Source organism: Hippoglossus stenolepis, chromosome 17, assembly GCF_022539355.2.
Source record: "Hippoglossus stenolepis isolate QCI-W04-F060 chromosome 17, HSTE1.2, whole genome shotgun sequence".
NCBI lineage: Eukaryota > Metazoa > Chordata > Actinopteri > Pleuronectiformes > Pleuronectidae > Hippoglossus > Hippoglossus stenolepis.
This window is the reverse complement of record NC_061499.1, coordinates 1,955,155-1,971,932: the sequence shown is the minus strand read 5'-3', so window position 1 is coordinate 1,971,932 and position 16,778 is coordinate 1,955,155. Positions and strand designations below refer to the sequence as shown.

General features: G+C 45.4%; 2 protein-coding genes across 2 annotated transcripts; both read right to left on the bottom strand.

Annotated features, from left to right (window-relative positions):
• Positions 1 to 2,876: 2,876 nt before the first annotated feature.
• LOC118124598 (non-homologous end joining factor IFFO1-like) lies at positions 2,877 to 9,575 on the bottom strand. Its single transcript, XM_035182597.2, has 9 exons — positions 8,067 to 9,575; positions 5,782 to 5,842; positions 5,554 to 5,649; positions 5,204 to 5,344; positions 4,948 to 5,132; positions 4,704 to 4,821; positions 4,104 to 4,202; positions 3,861 to 3,991; positions 2,877 to 3,462 (listed from the first exon to the last, which is right to left on the bottom strand). Exons 1-9 carry the CDS (start codon positions 9,023 to 9,025, stop codon positions 3,330 to 3,332), a joined length of 1,923 nt encoding a protein of 640 aa, XP_035038488.2. The 5' UTR covers positions 9,026 to 9,575; the 3' UTR covers positions 2,877 to 3,329.
• An 893-nt stretch (positions 9,576 to 10,468) lies between these two features.
• On the bottom strand, positions 10,469 to 15,944 carry LOC118124683 (glyceraldehyde-3-phosphate dehydrogenase). The gene is made up of 12 exons (XM_047344078.1): positions 15,828 to 15,944; positions 15,583 to 15,630; positions 13,211 to 13,310; positions 12,877 to 12,986; positions 12,683 to 12,773; positions 12,447 to 12,562; positions 12,257 to 12,338; positions 11,917 to 12,068; positions 11,736 to 11,814; positions 11,372 to 11,455; positions 11,049 to 11,146; positions 10,469 to 10,821 (listed from the first exon to the last, which is right to left on the bottom strand). The coding sequence occupies exons 2-12, from the start codon at positions 15,603 to 15,605 to the stop codon at positions 10,752 to 10,754; spliced, it is 1,005 nt and encodes a 334-aa protein (XP_047200034.1). The 5' UTR covers positions 15,606 to 15,630; positions 15,828 to 15,944; the 3' UTR covers positions 10,469 to 10,751.
• Positions 15,945 to 16,778: the final 834 nt, after the last annotated feature.

The window sequence follows — 16,778 nt, the reverse complement described above, 5'->3', positions numbered from 1 at the left end:
ACGGGGACACGAAGGGACAAAACAAAGTGCGAACGCCATTTCCAAGACACCAGAGCCGAAAAAGGATGAAAACAGGATTCTTGTTACAGATGCTCCGGCAAAGGGCCAGACGGATGCCGGGCATGTAAGAAGAAGGACACATCGCCAAGGCTTCCCGATCCCGACCAGAAGGAAGGAAAGACGAACCGACCACGTGGACCAGGCACCTGGATGCTGGTTTGAGAAGGTGAAACCATCGCCTGCAAACTGAGATTGTGTGTGATCGTGATGATTCGATGTCTGATGGTCACTTTCAATCCATTTAAACATATACAAAAACAATAAACCTACAACAGAGACTCTTTCAACATCGTTTATTCGGTGCCACTTTTCATTTTGCTGCATTAAACTGAGTCAGAACAAAGAACAAGTCAAAGACCCCGTGAAATCAGTGACCACTTATCTTTACTTGTGAAGTGATGGAGAACAGAGTCCAGGCTCATTAAATCACATGCAACATCTGCACCAGCCACTAGGAGAGGAAACAGCATTTCATTCATGCATTTAGTTGTCACATTGAAATCGGGGTTTAGTGCCTTGCTCAAAAACATGCTGACAGGGACCAAACCTGCCCTGAGGCTAAAGGCTGAGGAGCATCAGCTGAGTTATTGGATTTTGTTTGTCCGACTTCTTCTGTTCTCTCATTTCTTCATGAGCTTCAGTTTCACGAGGTCTTTAAAGTCGTTTCGTTTTTTTTCCCGTTCACGTTTTGTTTATTTCTGTCCATAGATGCTTTTTACATTCTGATTATACAGATGTCGACAGTTCAGCTGAAGCAGCATCGGGACAGCGATGACGTCATGAGGTGAATGAGGCTTATTTACATTTTTACATTTACAGTTGCTTTGATTCTCTTTGACATCAGAGGAACAACAAGACATTTTGAATTTCGAAGACCTTAGATTTCTTAAGAAAATAAAAGGTAAAGAAAACAGAGACAGGCATTTTGTTTTTGATACGGTTAGAAATGGAAAGTGTTGTTTCCCCGGATGTGTTCCAGTGGAGGTGACACGTTGCTGAGCAGACGTTCGTTTAATTACAGATGTTTGAAGACGTGAATCTTTTAACTGTAACTGTCAGAAACTGAACTTTAACTTTGGAGAGTTTCTGCTCCGACACACCTGCAAAATGGCTCCCCGAAATACATTATGTACAAGTTCCCAAACAGGAAATGAAAAATTCACTTCAGCTTTAATCATTTCTGTAGGTTATTTGCCCCCCCGCTTCGACACTAACACCAGATCTACTGCTATGTAATTAGTAATAGTTCCATCAACAGCATTAGCGATGCTAAAAATAAAATCTTATATCGCAGCAGCGTCAGCTCGACGTGAAGCCTGCAGCGTTTTTTATATTCCAGCTTCACAAACATTCATCTTTTACAAACTGTACATCTCTGAGGACAAATCATCTTAAAATAGGTTTTTTATACTTTTGCCAAAGAAAATAAATAAATTCTATTAAAGACGAGTCACTTCCAACATCCGTCACACGCTTGGTTTTTTAAAGACGAAAGAAAGATGGAAAATCCACTGAGACATTAGTAATGGATTCTAAAATGGAGGTTTTATTGACGCCCAAATTCCCCCCAAAATATGACACCTTCTTAATTTTTGAGAAAAATCCATGTTCAAAACTAAAGACATATGATATAATATGATATAATATAGTACAGATAGTATCCCCACCCAAAAAAGACTAAATATATATAATAAATAAATATATATATATATTTTATACAGGTCTAACTTTTACAGGCTGTATTTACAAGGTGTGATAGAAAAACTTAAAATCTATAACCTGTGACGGTTGAACGCAGCCTGTGTTACTACAGTATAATAATTTATATCATATGGACAGTTATTATCATCACCTCTGTGAGAAGGGTTCAGGCTGGACACCAACAAAAAAGTCTATTCAACTTTACTTTTCTCATTATATTTGATATTTTCTGTGAGTTGTCGTATTTAATGATTTTGACTCTAAATAATGTAACTTTAAAAACACAACAAAGTTATTTCTCTGTAAGTGTAGAACATTAAAATCTAACTCAGGTCAATTAAACCCCAAATATACACAAACTATATGAGCTCGTTCTCGACTTGTTTCAGAAATCAACTTTACAACTGAAGATATTCTGCAGCTTAATCTTTAATCTTTAATCTTAAGAAGAAGGTTCAGTTGTTTCTACTGTGCAAAGGGACATCTTATAGAAAGTGGGGGATTAAACCTTCTAATAGGATTTCAGGACGTTGGTCTGTTTATCAGAGAAGGTGTCATGTTTCTCAAATGTTGGATTATTTATTTAAGGCAAGTTGGGACTTTGATCAAATTCCCTTTTCACCGTCGTGGCGTCACTGCAGCGACGGTCCAGCCCCAGGAAGTGAAGGCAGAGCTTCTACCAAACGTGCAACACGAAAAGTACTCAATAAAAATAAACTTCTCGCTCTAATAAGTGGAAATAAACTCTTATAATGAACAGTTCATCATGTGCAAACCTTCTTTGTGCATCTCATCCTGTCCGTGCTCAGACTTTAGGAAACAGCTGCTGCACTGAACAGCGAGATGAGACTGAAACTGTGAAGATGGACGCGTCTCCACTTCCTCCCGTCGCACAAAAAGGAAGCCAAAATATCTGGGATACAAACGCCGCCATCTTGTGTCCTTTGGAGCCGCGGTCTCAAGGCCCCGCCCATACATGCCCTCGACCAATCAGTCTCAGCTGTCAATCATGAGCCATCAAATCACTGATCGAAACCAAACTGATCAGAAACACTTGAACAAACATCAGTGTGATGACAACGACCTGAAATGACAGAAACATCTTTGACAGACATTTCTTTAACGTCTACTTTGATTTCTTTGTTTGGTCCATGTCTGCTAACACGGAGGAGAAGAGTTAACGACTGTAGTCAGCCACCAGGGGGCGATCAAGAAGCTTTGGCTTCACTTTTGGGAGCTGTCCTGTCGGCCATATTATTTTCTAGTCAGAGGTGGAAGCTAAAAGAAAATTCGTCCTGATGATGTCGTCGTGCAGGAAAACAGAAACTCAGTGATTGTTTCTTTTTTTTAAATAAACGTCGGTGGAAGTTTCCTGACGCCTCAGACACAAATCCACCATTTTGTTCCAAATCTTCTGCTGAAGATGCTTTCAGAGAAGATTAAAGATCACGTCCGCTGATTTCCACTCAGCGATAGAAACACACCTGGACGTGGAGTCAAAGTTTTCCACAAGCAGCTCGAGGGACAGAGAAGATCATCGGTGAGACGTGATGACAGAGAACCTGCGGTCAGGGTTTCCTCCAGGTCAGAGGAGGGAGGGTGACATCGCGGTAAGAGTCGCCGCTCTCCGGGTTGGCCGGCTTCTTCTTCTCCTTCTCCTCCGTGTCGTCCACTGTCAGGGGGACGAACGAGGTGGACTTCCTGTCAGAGGAGAGAGAGGAAGATGGAGATGAACGGAGCTGAAACGTTAATGTTTCATCCACAGAATTCTGGGATGTGGTTCACTTTCAATCTGTCGTCAAAGACAAAGACATATCTGAGCAGCTACAGTTCCCAAGCAGCTCTGTGACGCCATCTGCTGATGAAAGTCAGTCATTAATCATAAGTCATTTTATTAGATCAGCAAAAAAAGCCCGACCCCGACAACTTCAGTGTTTCCCATTAATTATCAAAAACGTCCTAATTCCAAAGATTAATCCTCCCAGTTTGTCACCACATGGTTTTGTAGAACAATGTAGTTGTGTGTGTGTGTGTGTGTGTGTGTGTGTGTGTGTGTGTGTGTGTGTGTGTGTGTGTGTGTGTCTGTGTGTGTGTGAGACCTGTCTCCGCTCTGTGTGATCAGCCTCCTGCACGTCTCCATCTGGACGTCCAGGCCTCTCTTCATCGAACACATCTCCATGTACTCGTGCAGGTGACGGTTCATGTCGCTCTTCGCTGTGGACAGATCCAGCTGAACGAGACAAACACCAACACGACGGAACGTTAGTAATGTTATTATATTAATATTATTAAAGCTTCTAAAAAAGACTCTTTGCCATCGTGGACACAAATGGCCGCCTCACCTCGATCTGGTCGATGGTGTCCTGATATTCCTTCTCTCTGGATTTGAACAGGCACTCGGTGTCATTGATCACTTTCTCGATGGACTCGTCCTGCTGAGGCTGCATGAGGGGAGAGAGACAGTGTGTGTGTGTGTGTGTGTGTGTGGGGGCATGGATGATAAGACATTTCACCTTAGTCATCAACATCTTATACAGAGTCCCGGCCACAAGGGGGCGTGAGCCTCACATTACGTCTCGTTGCATTTCAGCGTTTTGTTTTACTTTCCTCTTGCTGCTGTAACACCACAGATTTCCTCATTGTGGGACTAATACAGGATGAGGTTATCTTCCCTTATCTTATATTATCTTATCTTACCTTAAATAAGACACCGAGTTTAATGCAAACACTAAAATATAAAGCAAAGCACACGTCAGAGTGGACAGACAGAAACCTGACTTCCAATAAATCAACGTATCCACAATGATAATCAGTCCCTCGTATCGTCGGTGTGTGAATTCACTTGTTGTGCTCTTAATTTTGCTGTTTGTGTGTGTGTGTGTGTGTGTGTGTGTGTGTGTGTGTGTGTGTGTGTGTGTGTGTGTGTGTGTGTGTGTGTGTACCTCGCCCTGTGTTTCAACTCCCAGTGTGTATCCGGAAAAATCTTCCCACAGCAAAAGAGTGTCTTCGTTTTCCTCCCAGGCGAGACTGTCACAGTCGTCCTCGAACTCACACTCTCTTCTGGAGGACGCACACGCACACGGACACACACACGGACACACACGTACACACACGTACACACACACACAGCAGATAAATAAACAGGATTTCTAAACGTCGTCTTTGGCTGAAGAGAAAATCACCTACAGCTGATTCAGCATCTTCTGCATCTGCTCGTTGATCTGATTGGCCGACGTGCTGCACGACTCTTCGTCTCTAGCCCCGCCTCCCTCGCCCTCGGACACGCTCAGCTCGTCTCCGTCCCCGCCCCTCGCCGACGGGCCGCTCGGCTTCCTGGCCCGGCGGTTCAGAGTGGAGGGGGGCGTGGCCACCTGCAGGGGGGAGGAGTGACAGGTTTATTTATTGATTATCGATTCGAACACATTCGTCGTCTCACACGAACCTGGAAGATCTGAATCATGTCCTCGCAGTTCCTCTGCTGGGCCACGTCACAGAGGCGGGCGGTGATGTCGATGCGGCGGCAGATGTCCATGTCCACCTTCATGGCCTTCTCCTGGATCTTACTGTCCAGGTCGGACAAATTCTGAAGGAGACACAGAAAAGATCCTTCGTGAAAATCACCTCAGCCTCCTGAGCTGCTGGAGGATGATAACTATTCTCAGAGTTTACAGACATAAACAGGAAATACACAAAAAGCATAGACGTCTATAGAAAGAACCAGGGGAGTCGCCCCCTGCTGGTCAGAGAGAGAAACCTGGCTTCACTTTCTGGACGTGAACAAACACGACGTACGTTACTGACGAGGCCCTTGAAGAGAACGAGTTCGGCCGTCAGCTGCTTCACCCGGAGAGACAACTCATCCTGACACACCTCACTCTCCTGCAGCTCCTGCAACACACACACACACACACACACACACACACACACACAAAGAATTATTCGTACCTAACAGACAGGACTGTGATCTCAGTCGTGTGCACACCTGAAGATCACGTGTTTGTCGTGGTCACGTTTCTTTACCTCCTCCAGTTCCACCACCTTCTCCTGCAGGTCCATCCGGGCGGTGTACTCCTCCTCCCATCTAGAAACACAAAAATATGATTATTCATGAACGAGTCATCAGGACACAGAGATGATTGTTGATGGGCTGGAGCCAATCCCAGCTGATTCTATTGGTCCGTCCTCCGAGGTTATGTTTTCACCCCGGTCCGTTTGTTTTTCACCTGGATTACACGAAAGCTGCAGAAGGAATTTCCATTGAATTTGGTGGAAGGATGGAAAACGGGTCGAGATAGAACCCATGACATTTCGGTGCGAATCTGGACTTTTATTTAATAACTTTCTTTAATATTGTGAGATAAGACTGAGTGTCGTTGTAGCTCTGATCGGTTGGTCAGTCTCTCTGCAGTGAAGCTGACGGTCGTCGTTACGGTGGCGCTTGATTGAAATATTTGAAATATTTGGAATAAATAAAAGGTTTGAACTGTTGAATTGGAGAATGTCGTTGCATCGAGTGAGAGTCAGAGCTGCTGCTGCCGTCAGCAGACGAGTCACAGCGAGGAAACTGACCTCAGCAGCAGCCGGAGCTGTTTGAGTGAGAGCATTAAAAACTCTGAACATGAAATCAATAACTCCTGCTCTCAGACTGAAGGTCTCTGGAATAAGGAATGAATGACAAACGTTTGCGTTTCGAGATGATGATGAAAGAGTTGATGTAAATGATGATGTCAGCGCCTGTGCGACACTGCAGAAGGTCACATGGGACGGGGGATGAGGAGTCAGCAGCATGAATAGAAGAAGAGAAAGACAGACGGATAGAGAAGTAGAGAACACAGAGGAGAGGAAGAAACGATACAGAGGGAGTGATGATGAGGAGGAGAAGGACAGAGGGAGGCGGAGGCTAAAAGACAAAATGGAGAGACGGAGGGAGAGGTGGCAGGCGGGTGACATCACTGCTGGTCGTCACAGGCCCAGTGCTGCATTGCAGGGAACCGGAGGAAGGAAAGAGGGATGAAGAGAAGGAGACAAGGAAGAAGGGAAGCAGGGGAGGAAGTGAGGAAGTGAGGGGAATGTTCAAAATGTCCTGAGAGACGTCCTCGTCCCTCCAGACAACAACAGTCCAAACTAAACCAGAATCAAACAAACACTTCACTGGAAATGAAAGTTTTCTATGAATGAGCTCCTGCTTGTGTCACATGATCCGAGACCCTGACTCATCTTTATAAAATAAATATAAAATCAGCCTTTCACTGACATCATCTTTTGTTTTACTAAATAATCAGAAACTAAAAGCATTTCAGTCGCAGTTTTTACAAACTTACAACGTGTAACGTCGGCCACTAGGGGTCGCTCAATCAAAACACTAACAGAAATGTGGGCTCATGGGATTTGTTGTCTTCACCAAATTGAGCAAATCGTGGTCACGGATGAGATGAACGTTTTATTCATGTTACGCAGGAACGGCAACGAATAATCAGGACGGTCGAATCAGAGACGAAGCCACGAGAACAGAGGAAAGAACCCGATTCCAAGTCGTCTGAATGGGAAATGAAATGTTTTAAAAATAAAACATTCACATCTGGATCTTTTAGCTGTTTTGTTCTTTACTTCTTTATTCTCTACCTTTCATGGTCTTCTTGTGTTTCAATTCCTTGTTCTCGATTATGTTATATTCTAATTTATCGTATCTCCACCATTGTGGATTAAATCCAGGCTGCAGGTGGCGCTGTGACGGTTTTCTTGACTTACTTTGGGCCTTCAAATCAACTATGGTTGAGTTGTAAATGTGAGTAATGTAAAGTAATGAGTTCATCATCTCCTCCTCATCTCCTCAAGGAGACTTCCTGCAGGAGGATGACCACATGTGAGTTCAGGGAACTGACGTCACTTCAACACGGAGCAGAATCTCAGAGTTTCCAACATCTGGAGGAGAAGTGAAGCTGTTTTAGATCAGAGGAACCTTCCAGCTGTTCCTAATAAAGTGCTCAGGGAGTTCACTGCAACAAGAGGAACCTAAATAAGATAAATATCAAGACAATAATCTGGTGGTTTTGTTTTCTACATGTTGTCAGGTGATGTTTTCTACTGACTGAGATGTTTTGCTCATTTGAATCATGTTATCGTTTCTTTCTTGTTTCTCAGAGCTGGATGTTTATCTGGAGATGAATTCATTAATAAACCCGTCCCGTCTCTCAGACCCGGGACCTGAGGAGCGGATCAGTCCTGCAGGATGAAGCTCTGGACTCTCAGCTCGGTCCTGGTCCAGGACTCAGCCACAAGCTGCAGATCAAGTGAAAAGTTCTCACCTTCTCTTGTACTCGTCTCTCTCCCGCTTCACCTTCCCCAGCACGTTGTACAAGGCCCGGATCTCCGGCGTGATGGTGTCGATCTGGACCCCGATGCCGTCCGGGTGCGTCCAGGAGACCCCGGGCCCCGTGACGCACGACTCCCGGCCGGAGCCGAACCTGCGGGTGTGGTTGAAGGACCACATCGACCCGGGCAGGAACCGGGGCGGAGGAGGGGGGGGGCAGTGGGTGTTCGTCCCGGCGTCCGCTGAGTACCTCTCGTTGATGTTGGTGAAGGGTCTGAACGGGTCGCTGGGACTCAGGGCCGGGCTGGTGAGGTTGGAGTTTGAATCCGTGAGGGGGTGGAGGTGGTTGCCCAGCAGCAGGTGTCTGTTGTCATAGGAGGAGGAGGGGGGGTTCAGGGTGGGGGACAGCAGGCCGCCGGGCAGGTAGGCCGGGTTGTTGGCGTTGGGGAGCGGGATGAAGCCCGGTCTGCCGGGGATGGGCCCGATGAATCCAGTCTGGACCCCCATGTCCCTGGTGGGGGGCCTCTGGGGCCCGTCCCCCGGCCCGCTGTCCCCCAGCGCCTGTTGCAGCTGCTTCTCCAGAACCTTGTTCCTGCGCTCCAGCTCGTGCACCTTGGCCAGGAAGCAGCGGAAGCGCAGGTTCAGGGTCTTCAGCACGCTGATGTTCGAGCCCAGGTCGTTGCGCAGCGCGGTGGCCCCCGGGGGCCCGCGGTGCAGGGGGCTGCTCAGGTGCAGGTAGGCCAGGCCCGAGGGGGGCAGCGCGCCCAGGTCCAGCCCGGAGAACCCGTCGGGCCCAAACCCGGCGTGGTCCCCGAGGAAGTAACCGGGCTCCGGGATGGCGAAGTCCGGCTGGCCCGCCATCTGATGCTGCTGCTGCGGGGCCAGGAAGCCGCTCTCCCCCAGGACCGGATTCATGCTCGAGTAGGAGAATCTGAAGTGCTCGAAATCCGGCATGAACCCAGAGTTCTGCAGATTCAGCTCCGGCACGTTCGGAATGTGACGAGTGTCCCGAACCGGCCCCGGATGGAGACTGCGCCGGTTCAGCTTTACGCAGAGGAGGCGGCGCGCGGACGGTCACACGATGCGGTTCAAACCACAACACATCAGGGGGAATCGAACCGGCAACACACCGAGGAATCAAACAGACACACAGCGGCACAACGAGCCCGAGGACACGCACGCGCACACACACACACGCACACACACACACGCACACTCCGCTGGTCTCTGCAGCAAAGTCAGATCCGCCAGGTCACTTTTACGCAGCGTTAATTTCCACCAGAAGAGAAACTGCGCGTTTGTTCTCACGAGAAATGAGATGATTTCTGGTTTAAATGAAAAGTGAGCGACGAACCTGAGTCAGAGGAGGAGACAGGAGGAGGAGACAGGAGGAGACACGAGGAGGAGACATGAGGAGACTCAGGAATAAACACTGCGGCTGGATGTTACCACACTGATCCTATAAGAGGAGCAACTGCAGGTTTATCTACCGTAAGATCCGTGGTAGAGATGCAGCTGAGAATAAAGCCTGTGTTTACATAGAGTCTGTTTATATAAAGTTAATCTACAGAGTGGGATGAGTTTAAAGAATCTGGTTTAAGGTGGAGAGATCAATGAAGATTCGAGAAAACACATGTAGCTCATGGAAGATGTAAATATCGATCTTTTTTATTTATGTATTATACTTATTTCTTTATCCGTCTATTTATTTATACATCCTACAGTGTTTTTACTCATTTATCTTATTATTCTTTTTGTATTTTATCTTTGTCACATCTCTTTCAGTCATTTAAATTCTTATTCATTTATTTAATCTTTCTTTGTTTACTAGTTTGAAACATATGAGATTTACAACATTGTTACACCCACTTCTGTTTAATATCATTTCCTCTGCCTGTGGATGAGAGTGTGTGTGTCTGTGTGTGTGTGTGTCTGGGTTGTTTTTATAGTTCTTACTCTGAAAATCACTTTGTGTTTCAATGCATTAACTGAAAGTGTTATAAAAATAAAGCGACGAATGAGAATCGACGTGTTTCCACCATCTTTCCTTCCTCTTCAGGCTCGAGTCTGATTCAGCTTTACTACATTTTGGCCGTTTTCCCAGAAATAAATTAAATATCTTGCACCAAACTCACTCACTCGTCTGAGCAGGAACCAAACCACAGCGTTAAAAACATTCACCAGCTGATTATTTAAGATTTATCTACATACAGATGTGACTGAATAACGTTTGGAGTGATGTGTTCAGATAGCATGACGAGATAATATCTATAAGTACTGATTGATATTTATCTGTATGTTTAGTTTTAGTCACGTGTTTTAAAGCTGAAGGTTCAATGTTGGAGAAAAGAGCACAAATTGGAACCCTTTCAAAATAAAGGTGCAGCAAATACAATCCACGTCATTCAAAGGACTTTATTATGATGTCATGTGCTAAAGGAGCCACATGTGCAACACGACCAATCAGAACAAGACAGTTCAGAATCATCACTGCTGCACAGGGCACAGTGAATCTATGATATAAAAAAGGTGTTATCACTATTATGAGTTTTATTATGACTATCATCCACGAGACGGTTGTCGTGGAGGAGTTTGCTCCCGGGACGGACGGTTCTCATCCAGTTACACGTGGAGGACGAGAGGGAATCATGAGAAGGAACCACGGAGGCGTCAGGAGACCTCACTCCTTGGAGGACATGTGCTGGATCAGGTCGCACACACGGTGGCTGTAGGCGAACTCGTTGTCGTACCTGAGATGGAATCAGAGCAAAGAGTGAGAGAGAGAAACGTCCGTAGCTCAGGGACATGTGTTCTTAAAAAAGACTAAATGAGCGAGGGAATAAGAGATTCAGATATAACGAGGCAGAACATTTCATGGAGCAGCTGCATTTCGTTCAATGGTCAGAGGTAGAAGAAATGTAGGAGAAATTAAATAGGAATAGAAACAGAACGTCACACGGGTTCAGATCACACTCACCATGACACCAGTTTGACGAAGTGGTCGTTCAGGGCGATGCTGGCGCCGGCGTCGAAGATGGAGGAGCGAGTGTCGCCGTTGAAGTCTGTGGACACGACCTGAGCAGGAAGAGACGAGCGCGTGAGCACGTTCATTCTGAAAGTTCACTCAACTTGTTTCATTTGCTCCTGAGAACATGAATGAAACAGCTTTTAGCAACCTGCTGTCACCTAGTGGCTGCTGGACGACACTACACATCATCACGACCGCATCAACTGTCCATTACTTCTTCTGTTGTTTTTATAAAAGTCTGAATATTACCCATCATCTGTTTTTTTTTATACCTGGTCCTCTGTGTATCCAAGATATCCCTTCATGGGTCCGTCGGCCGCGGCCTTGACGACCTTCTTGATGTCTTCGTACTTGGCCTGAAGGAGGAGACGTTTTCAGCATCAGTGCAAATATTTTCACAGCAAATTCAGATTGATTTATAATCACACGTCAAAGTCTAGATAAAGTAAAACACTTCTTGAGATGAATCTGTTTGACATAAGCACGACGGGGCTCAGATCTTTAACCTCGGTCGAACCCACAGTTACAGTCAAACACAAACAAGTCAGGATGAAGGAGAAGCGTGAATCATCAGCAGGACGTTGTGAAGCAGCGCCGCCTCCTCGCGTCAGGTTAACGTTCATCACAGACACTCACGGGTTTCTCCAGACGGACAGTCAGGTCCACTACAGACACGTTGGGGGTGGGCACGCGGAAAGCCATCCCGGTGAGTTTCCTGGAACAAGACGATCGGCGTCAGACCCAAAGTTCAGGAAGTTAAACGTACTGCCCCCCCCGAGGGTCAGAGGTCAGGCTCAGTGTTAGAGTCACGACGTACCCGTTCAGCTCGGGGACGACCTTGCCCACGGCCTTGGCGGCGCCGGTGGAGGCGGGGATGATGTTCTGGGAGGCTCCACGTCCGTCCCTCCACAGCTTACCAGAGGGACCGTCCACGGTCTTCTGCGTGGCCGTGACAGCGTGGACCGTGCTCTGCAGGGACAGGAAGACATGAGCCGCCATTTTCTTTTAGTTTGAATCGTCACATTTCAAATTTATCAGTAAAACGCAGAAAAAGGAGGCAGATGAAGAACTAATCACTTCCTGCTTCGTCTTTGAAAGTTCTTTATTAACATCTGATCATGTGACACAGGACGTGATTGAGCGAGTGGCGTTTTTACCATGAGACCCTCGATGATGCCAAAGTTATCATTGATGACCTTGGCGAGTGGAGCCAGGCAGTTGGTTGTGCAGGAGGCGTTGCTATGGATACGAGACAGGAAGTACACGTTAATGATATTGATTCAAGATGAGTTTTTTTTTTGCTTTGTTGACATTTATAAACATCTATGGATCTGGACACACGCTCACCTGACGACCTTCATGGAGTTGTCGTACTTCTCGTGGTTGACGCCCATAACGAACATGGGAGCATCAGCACTGGGAGCAGAGATCACCACCCTCTTAGCGCCGCCCTGCAGGTGAGCCTGGGGGGGGGGGACAAGAGGACGAAGGTCAGCTTAACGAGCTAACGACTGGAGACGGAGATGATGACGGAAATCAGATCGTCTTCTGTTTCTTCATCGTCTTCTAGATGATAAACTCACAGACGCCTTCTCGATGTTGGTGAACACGCCGGTGGACTCCACCACGTAGTCGGCGCCAGCATCGCTCCACTTGATGTTGGCGGGGTCTCTCCTGCACGTTCATCACAAACCAGAGTTTAGTCACGTGCACGTTGCTGAAAACAGACTCACACACTAATTCTGCTGAAGTACTGTGTTGAACAAAAGTTACGAACTCGTGGAAGACCGTGATGTGCATGTTGCCGACGACCAGCTTGCCGCCCTCGGCCTTCACCTCTCCGTGCTTCCACACGCCGTGAGTGGAGTCGTACTTGAACATGTAGACCTGGGATGAGAGGAACATTTAAAAACACACACAAGTATTAATACCAACATCTGAAAACACCAATGAAGTAAGAAATGTTTAAAAAATGTAAACCTTTAATCAGGTTGTATTTAAATCGCTAAAGGTTCATCTCAACTCTCCTGTTAATGATTTAAAACTTCTTCTGCTTAATGTCCGAACTGATTTTGATGATTTTAAGACATTTTCAAACTCCAGCCTCTCACCATGTAGTCCAGGTCGATGAACGGGTCGTTGATGGCCACCACCTCCACTTTGTCACCGGTGGCGGCGGCTCTGGTCACCAGACGACCGATACGGCCGAATCTGAAGCACAGGAGGACAAAGTGAGAGAGAGAACAACGGAGTCGGCTTGTGAAGATTCCTCTGAGAGTTCTGAGGCAAATTTCATATTAAAAAAAGATATAACAGAGCTTTAAAGACGTTTTTTTGGAAAATGTTCCACCATCTGAGAACAGTGTGAACTGTGATCGGCTCGTGTGAAGGGAAATCAACCCCACGGTGGAACTCAGGGGCCGAGAAGGAGCACAGGTCTGAATGTTTGAGCTCGAGAGAGAAAAGAAAGACTCGTTCTCAGAGAGTCCAGTTGAAAGTTTCTTATTCAAACTGCTTCACTTGTGCCTGTTCAGTACATTTAGTCAAAAGGAACTCCCCTCTGTGACCAGCAGGCGACGCTGGGACTCAAACCACAACCTGCAGAGGACAGAGAAGCCGTACAAGGCCGCCCAGCCCTGACCGGAGATAACAATATCTGGCACCGGCAGCTGAACGCCTGTTTATGCCTAATATGGCCGGTGAGACAGAGAAGAGCGAACAGAGGGCAGAGGTTCTCGTTCAGGAGCCCAACACCTTCTTGTTTTACATATTTAATCCTCTGAGATGCTTTAATAAAGTGGGATCATCCTCATCTCTCGTCTGAAACACTCGTATCATCGAATCATCGTCCACCTGCTGTAACGTAAAGATCCTCGAGCTGCTCGTACGAACTCGATCTGACTCGGACATTAAAAAGAAGCAGAAACAGAAAGTCCAAAAGCCTCCACACCGTTATCATGTTACTGATCCAACTCTATTTATACTTCACATGACCGAGTCCTGTTATATAACGTCCCTCAGGTGTCACGTTACATACTAACTGTATGTTCTCATGGTTCAGGTTCGAACCCAATCACCCGCTCTGCACCACCATCTGAAGAACCACGATATTTACAGAGACTGAAGTCTGCTGGAAACTTTTAATAAAACTTCTCAGGACTAAAAGTTCCAGGTTCTTTTAGTCTAAACACAGAGATTTTGCAGATAAACTGATGAATATAATATGATAAAAATACTTGAATGAAATGAGCTGGTTCAACAAGAATAAACCAGTTTATGTCACAAAGTAGGTAAACCAATAATCTGTCAAATAACAGAAAGAGGTTGTTTGCAGATTTAAGAGCAGTGGAGAGTAAGTGACAGGTAGTCAAGTACTGTCCTGCCTTGCTCAAGGGCAGGAGCATTTCTGCAACTTGCAGGAAACCCATAACATCACTGGAGGGCCAAGCAGCTCCTCATCGAAAAGTTCAGAACCACAACTCTCAGATTTTATAAACTGAAACCCAACTGTTTACACATCATAAAAAGACGGGTGTTCGATTCCCTCGGTTGGTTTTGGGACGCCACCAAACAGCCACAAGGCCAAACTGGATCAGAGCCCATCTTCTGTATCCAGAGGCTGAGCTTCCCTGCAGCTGCCTAAGGAGGAGGAGGGGGGGGGGTGACCGGTGACCTCCTCCTGTCTGAGGAGCGTCCGTGAACCATCGGCCCATTGGATCGTCGCTGAACTTCAGCGGAAAGGTTAGAGGGTTAAAAATAGACGAGCGGCGGCTGAGAGGAATGTGACAGCTGACGGGTGAGGAGGAGGAGGAGGAGGAGGAGGAAGATGAAGAAGAAGGGAAACCAACCGTGACGCCACAACAACACCTGACTATTAATAACCAGAGAATAGAGACGGTCCCGTCCAGAGTCCTGATACCGATACTGTCCCTGTCCCTGTCCAGCATTTAGACAGAGACAGAAGATAACAGCTCTTTATAAATCAGATTTAAATCTTTAAATACCTGAACTTTAACCTGTTTTAATGGATATTTTATGTTTATATATACAAATATATCAAAGTATTATGTTTTTATTCTGATTGTTTGTGAGTTTTATTTTGTTTGTTGTATTAAAAAGTGCTACACAAATAAAATGATAATTATTAGTGTGGTGACGGAAACCAGTTTCTTCTTTGTGGATGATTGAATCATTTAGTTTGGACAAATCACCGCTGATGATATTTCACTTTGTTTCAGATTTGTTTCTGATGACAAGTGATTCATATGCAGAGAATCAGAGCTGCAGCAATTAGTACAGTTTGTGATAATCATATAACTGTTTGAGTCACTTTAAACAGTTTAATAGAAAATGCTGCAGACTTGGTTTGTCAGATATCAGGTGAGTTATGACGAGCAGCAGATGAACTATGAATATTGTTAGTCGAGTTTAGGACATCGACTCCTGCAGGAAACTTTGAAACAGAATAAATCCATCGACTCACCCGTTGATTCCAATCTTCACCATTTTGTCTGATTAGGTCTGATCTTGACTGGAAGAGAAAACAAAAGCATGAAAATTAATAACATTTAAAAATTAAAACCCAGATCATCACGCACAGCAGCAGAAGATAAAAACTCTCATTGACGAACAGAATCAGAGAAACTGAGATTTATCAATAATTATAATTATCAACCAGGAATTCATGGATTTGTTTTTACGTAGAATAAGTGAAAAGTGAGAAAGTACCGTGAGTGAAGCTCCTGCGTGCGCGTCCTCTGGCGGAGAAGTGAGAGCGGGGACGAGCAACACGCGTCACCGCCATTTATCCCCGCTGCGCGCTCCCGGGACACGCCCCCTTCAAAATGTCAAGGTCACGTTTTTTTATAATTTTATTTTTACACCCGAAGAAAAGTTATACAACAAATAAAACTTTATTTATATTTTCACACCAAAAGAATTAAAATCTATATCTTATATTATTGATTTTATAGAAATTAGACTTGCAAAGTAATTGTAACTGTAACTGAAGAAAATCAAGACGTTAAAATACGATTCAAATTGGATTAGAGCAAATAAAACTTTTCAAAGTTCTTTACAAAGGCAAAGAATAGTAAATAATTCTTACAATAAAAATTGAATTAATTAATTAAATCTTATATTTAACAGACTGATATCAAAAGGAAAAATAATCCACCTTTAAAAGAGGCAACTAGTTAATAATGTATTGATTCCAGATTTGGGCAGGGATTTGAATGACAGTGTGATGGATGAGCTGAATGTACACTTAAAGGTGAAGTAAAGGTCGACCTATAAATATATCGTCCAACATGAGCTTCATGAAGTCTCAACATGTCTCAGAGGGACACACGTGTGGTGATGGCCATGGACGGACGAGGACGTCCTGGACTGAATCATAGAATAACAGCGATGAGATCAATGTGGTTGATGGTGAAACCGTTTATTCAACAGCTCAGATTCAGACGATCCACCTCAGCCACGGTTTATCCAAAGGGGAGTGGTTACCATAACAACCCCGGTGCCCAGTCAACTTGGTCCAGGTCTCGCTCCTGATGTTTGTGTTTCTGATTCTCAGGTTTTTAACCAACGTCTTCGATTCTGCTTCAAAGTTTAACAAATACTTTGTGACTGTGAAAGTCAGAGGGACAGTCTGTGACCCAAGGCTGCCTCTCTCTCCCT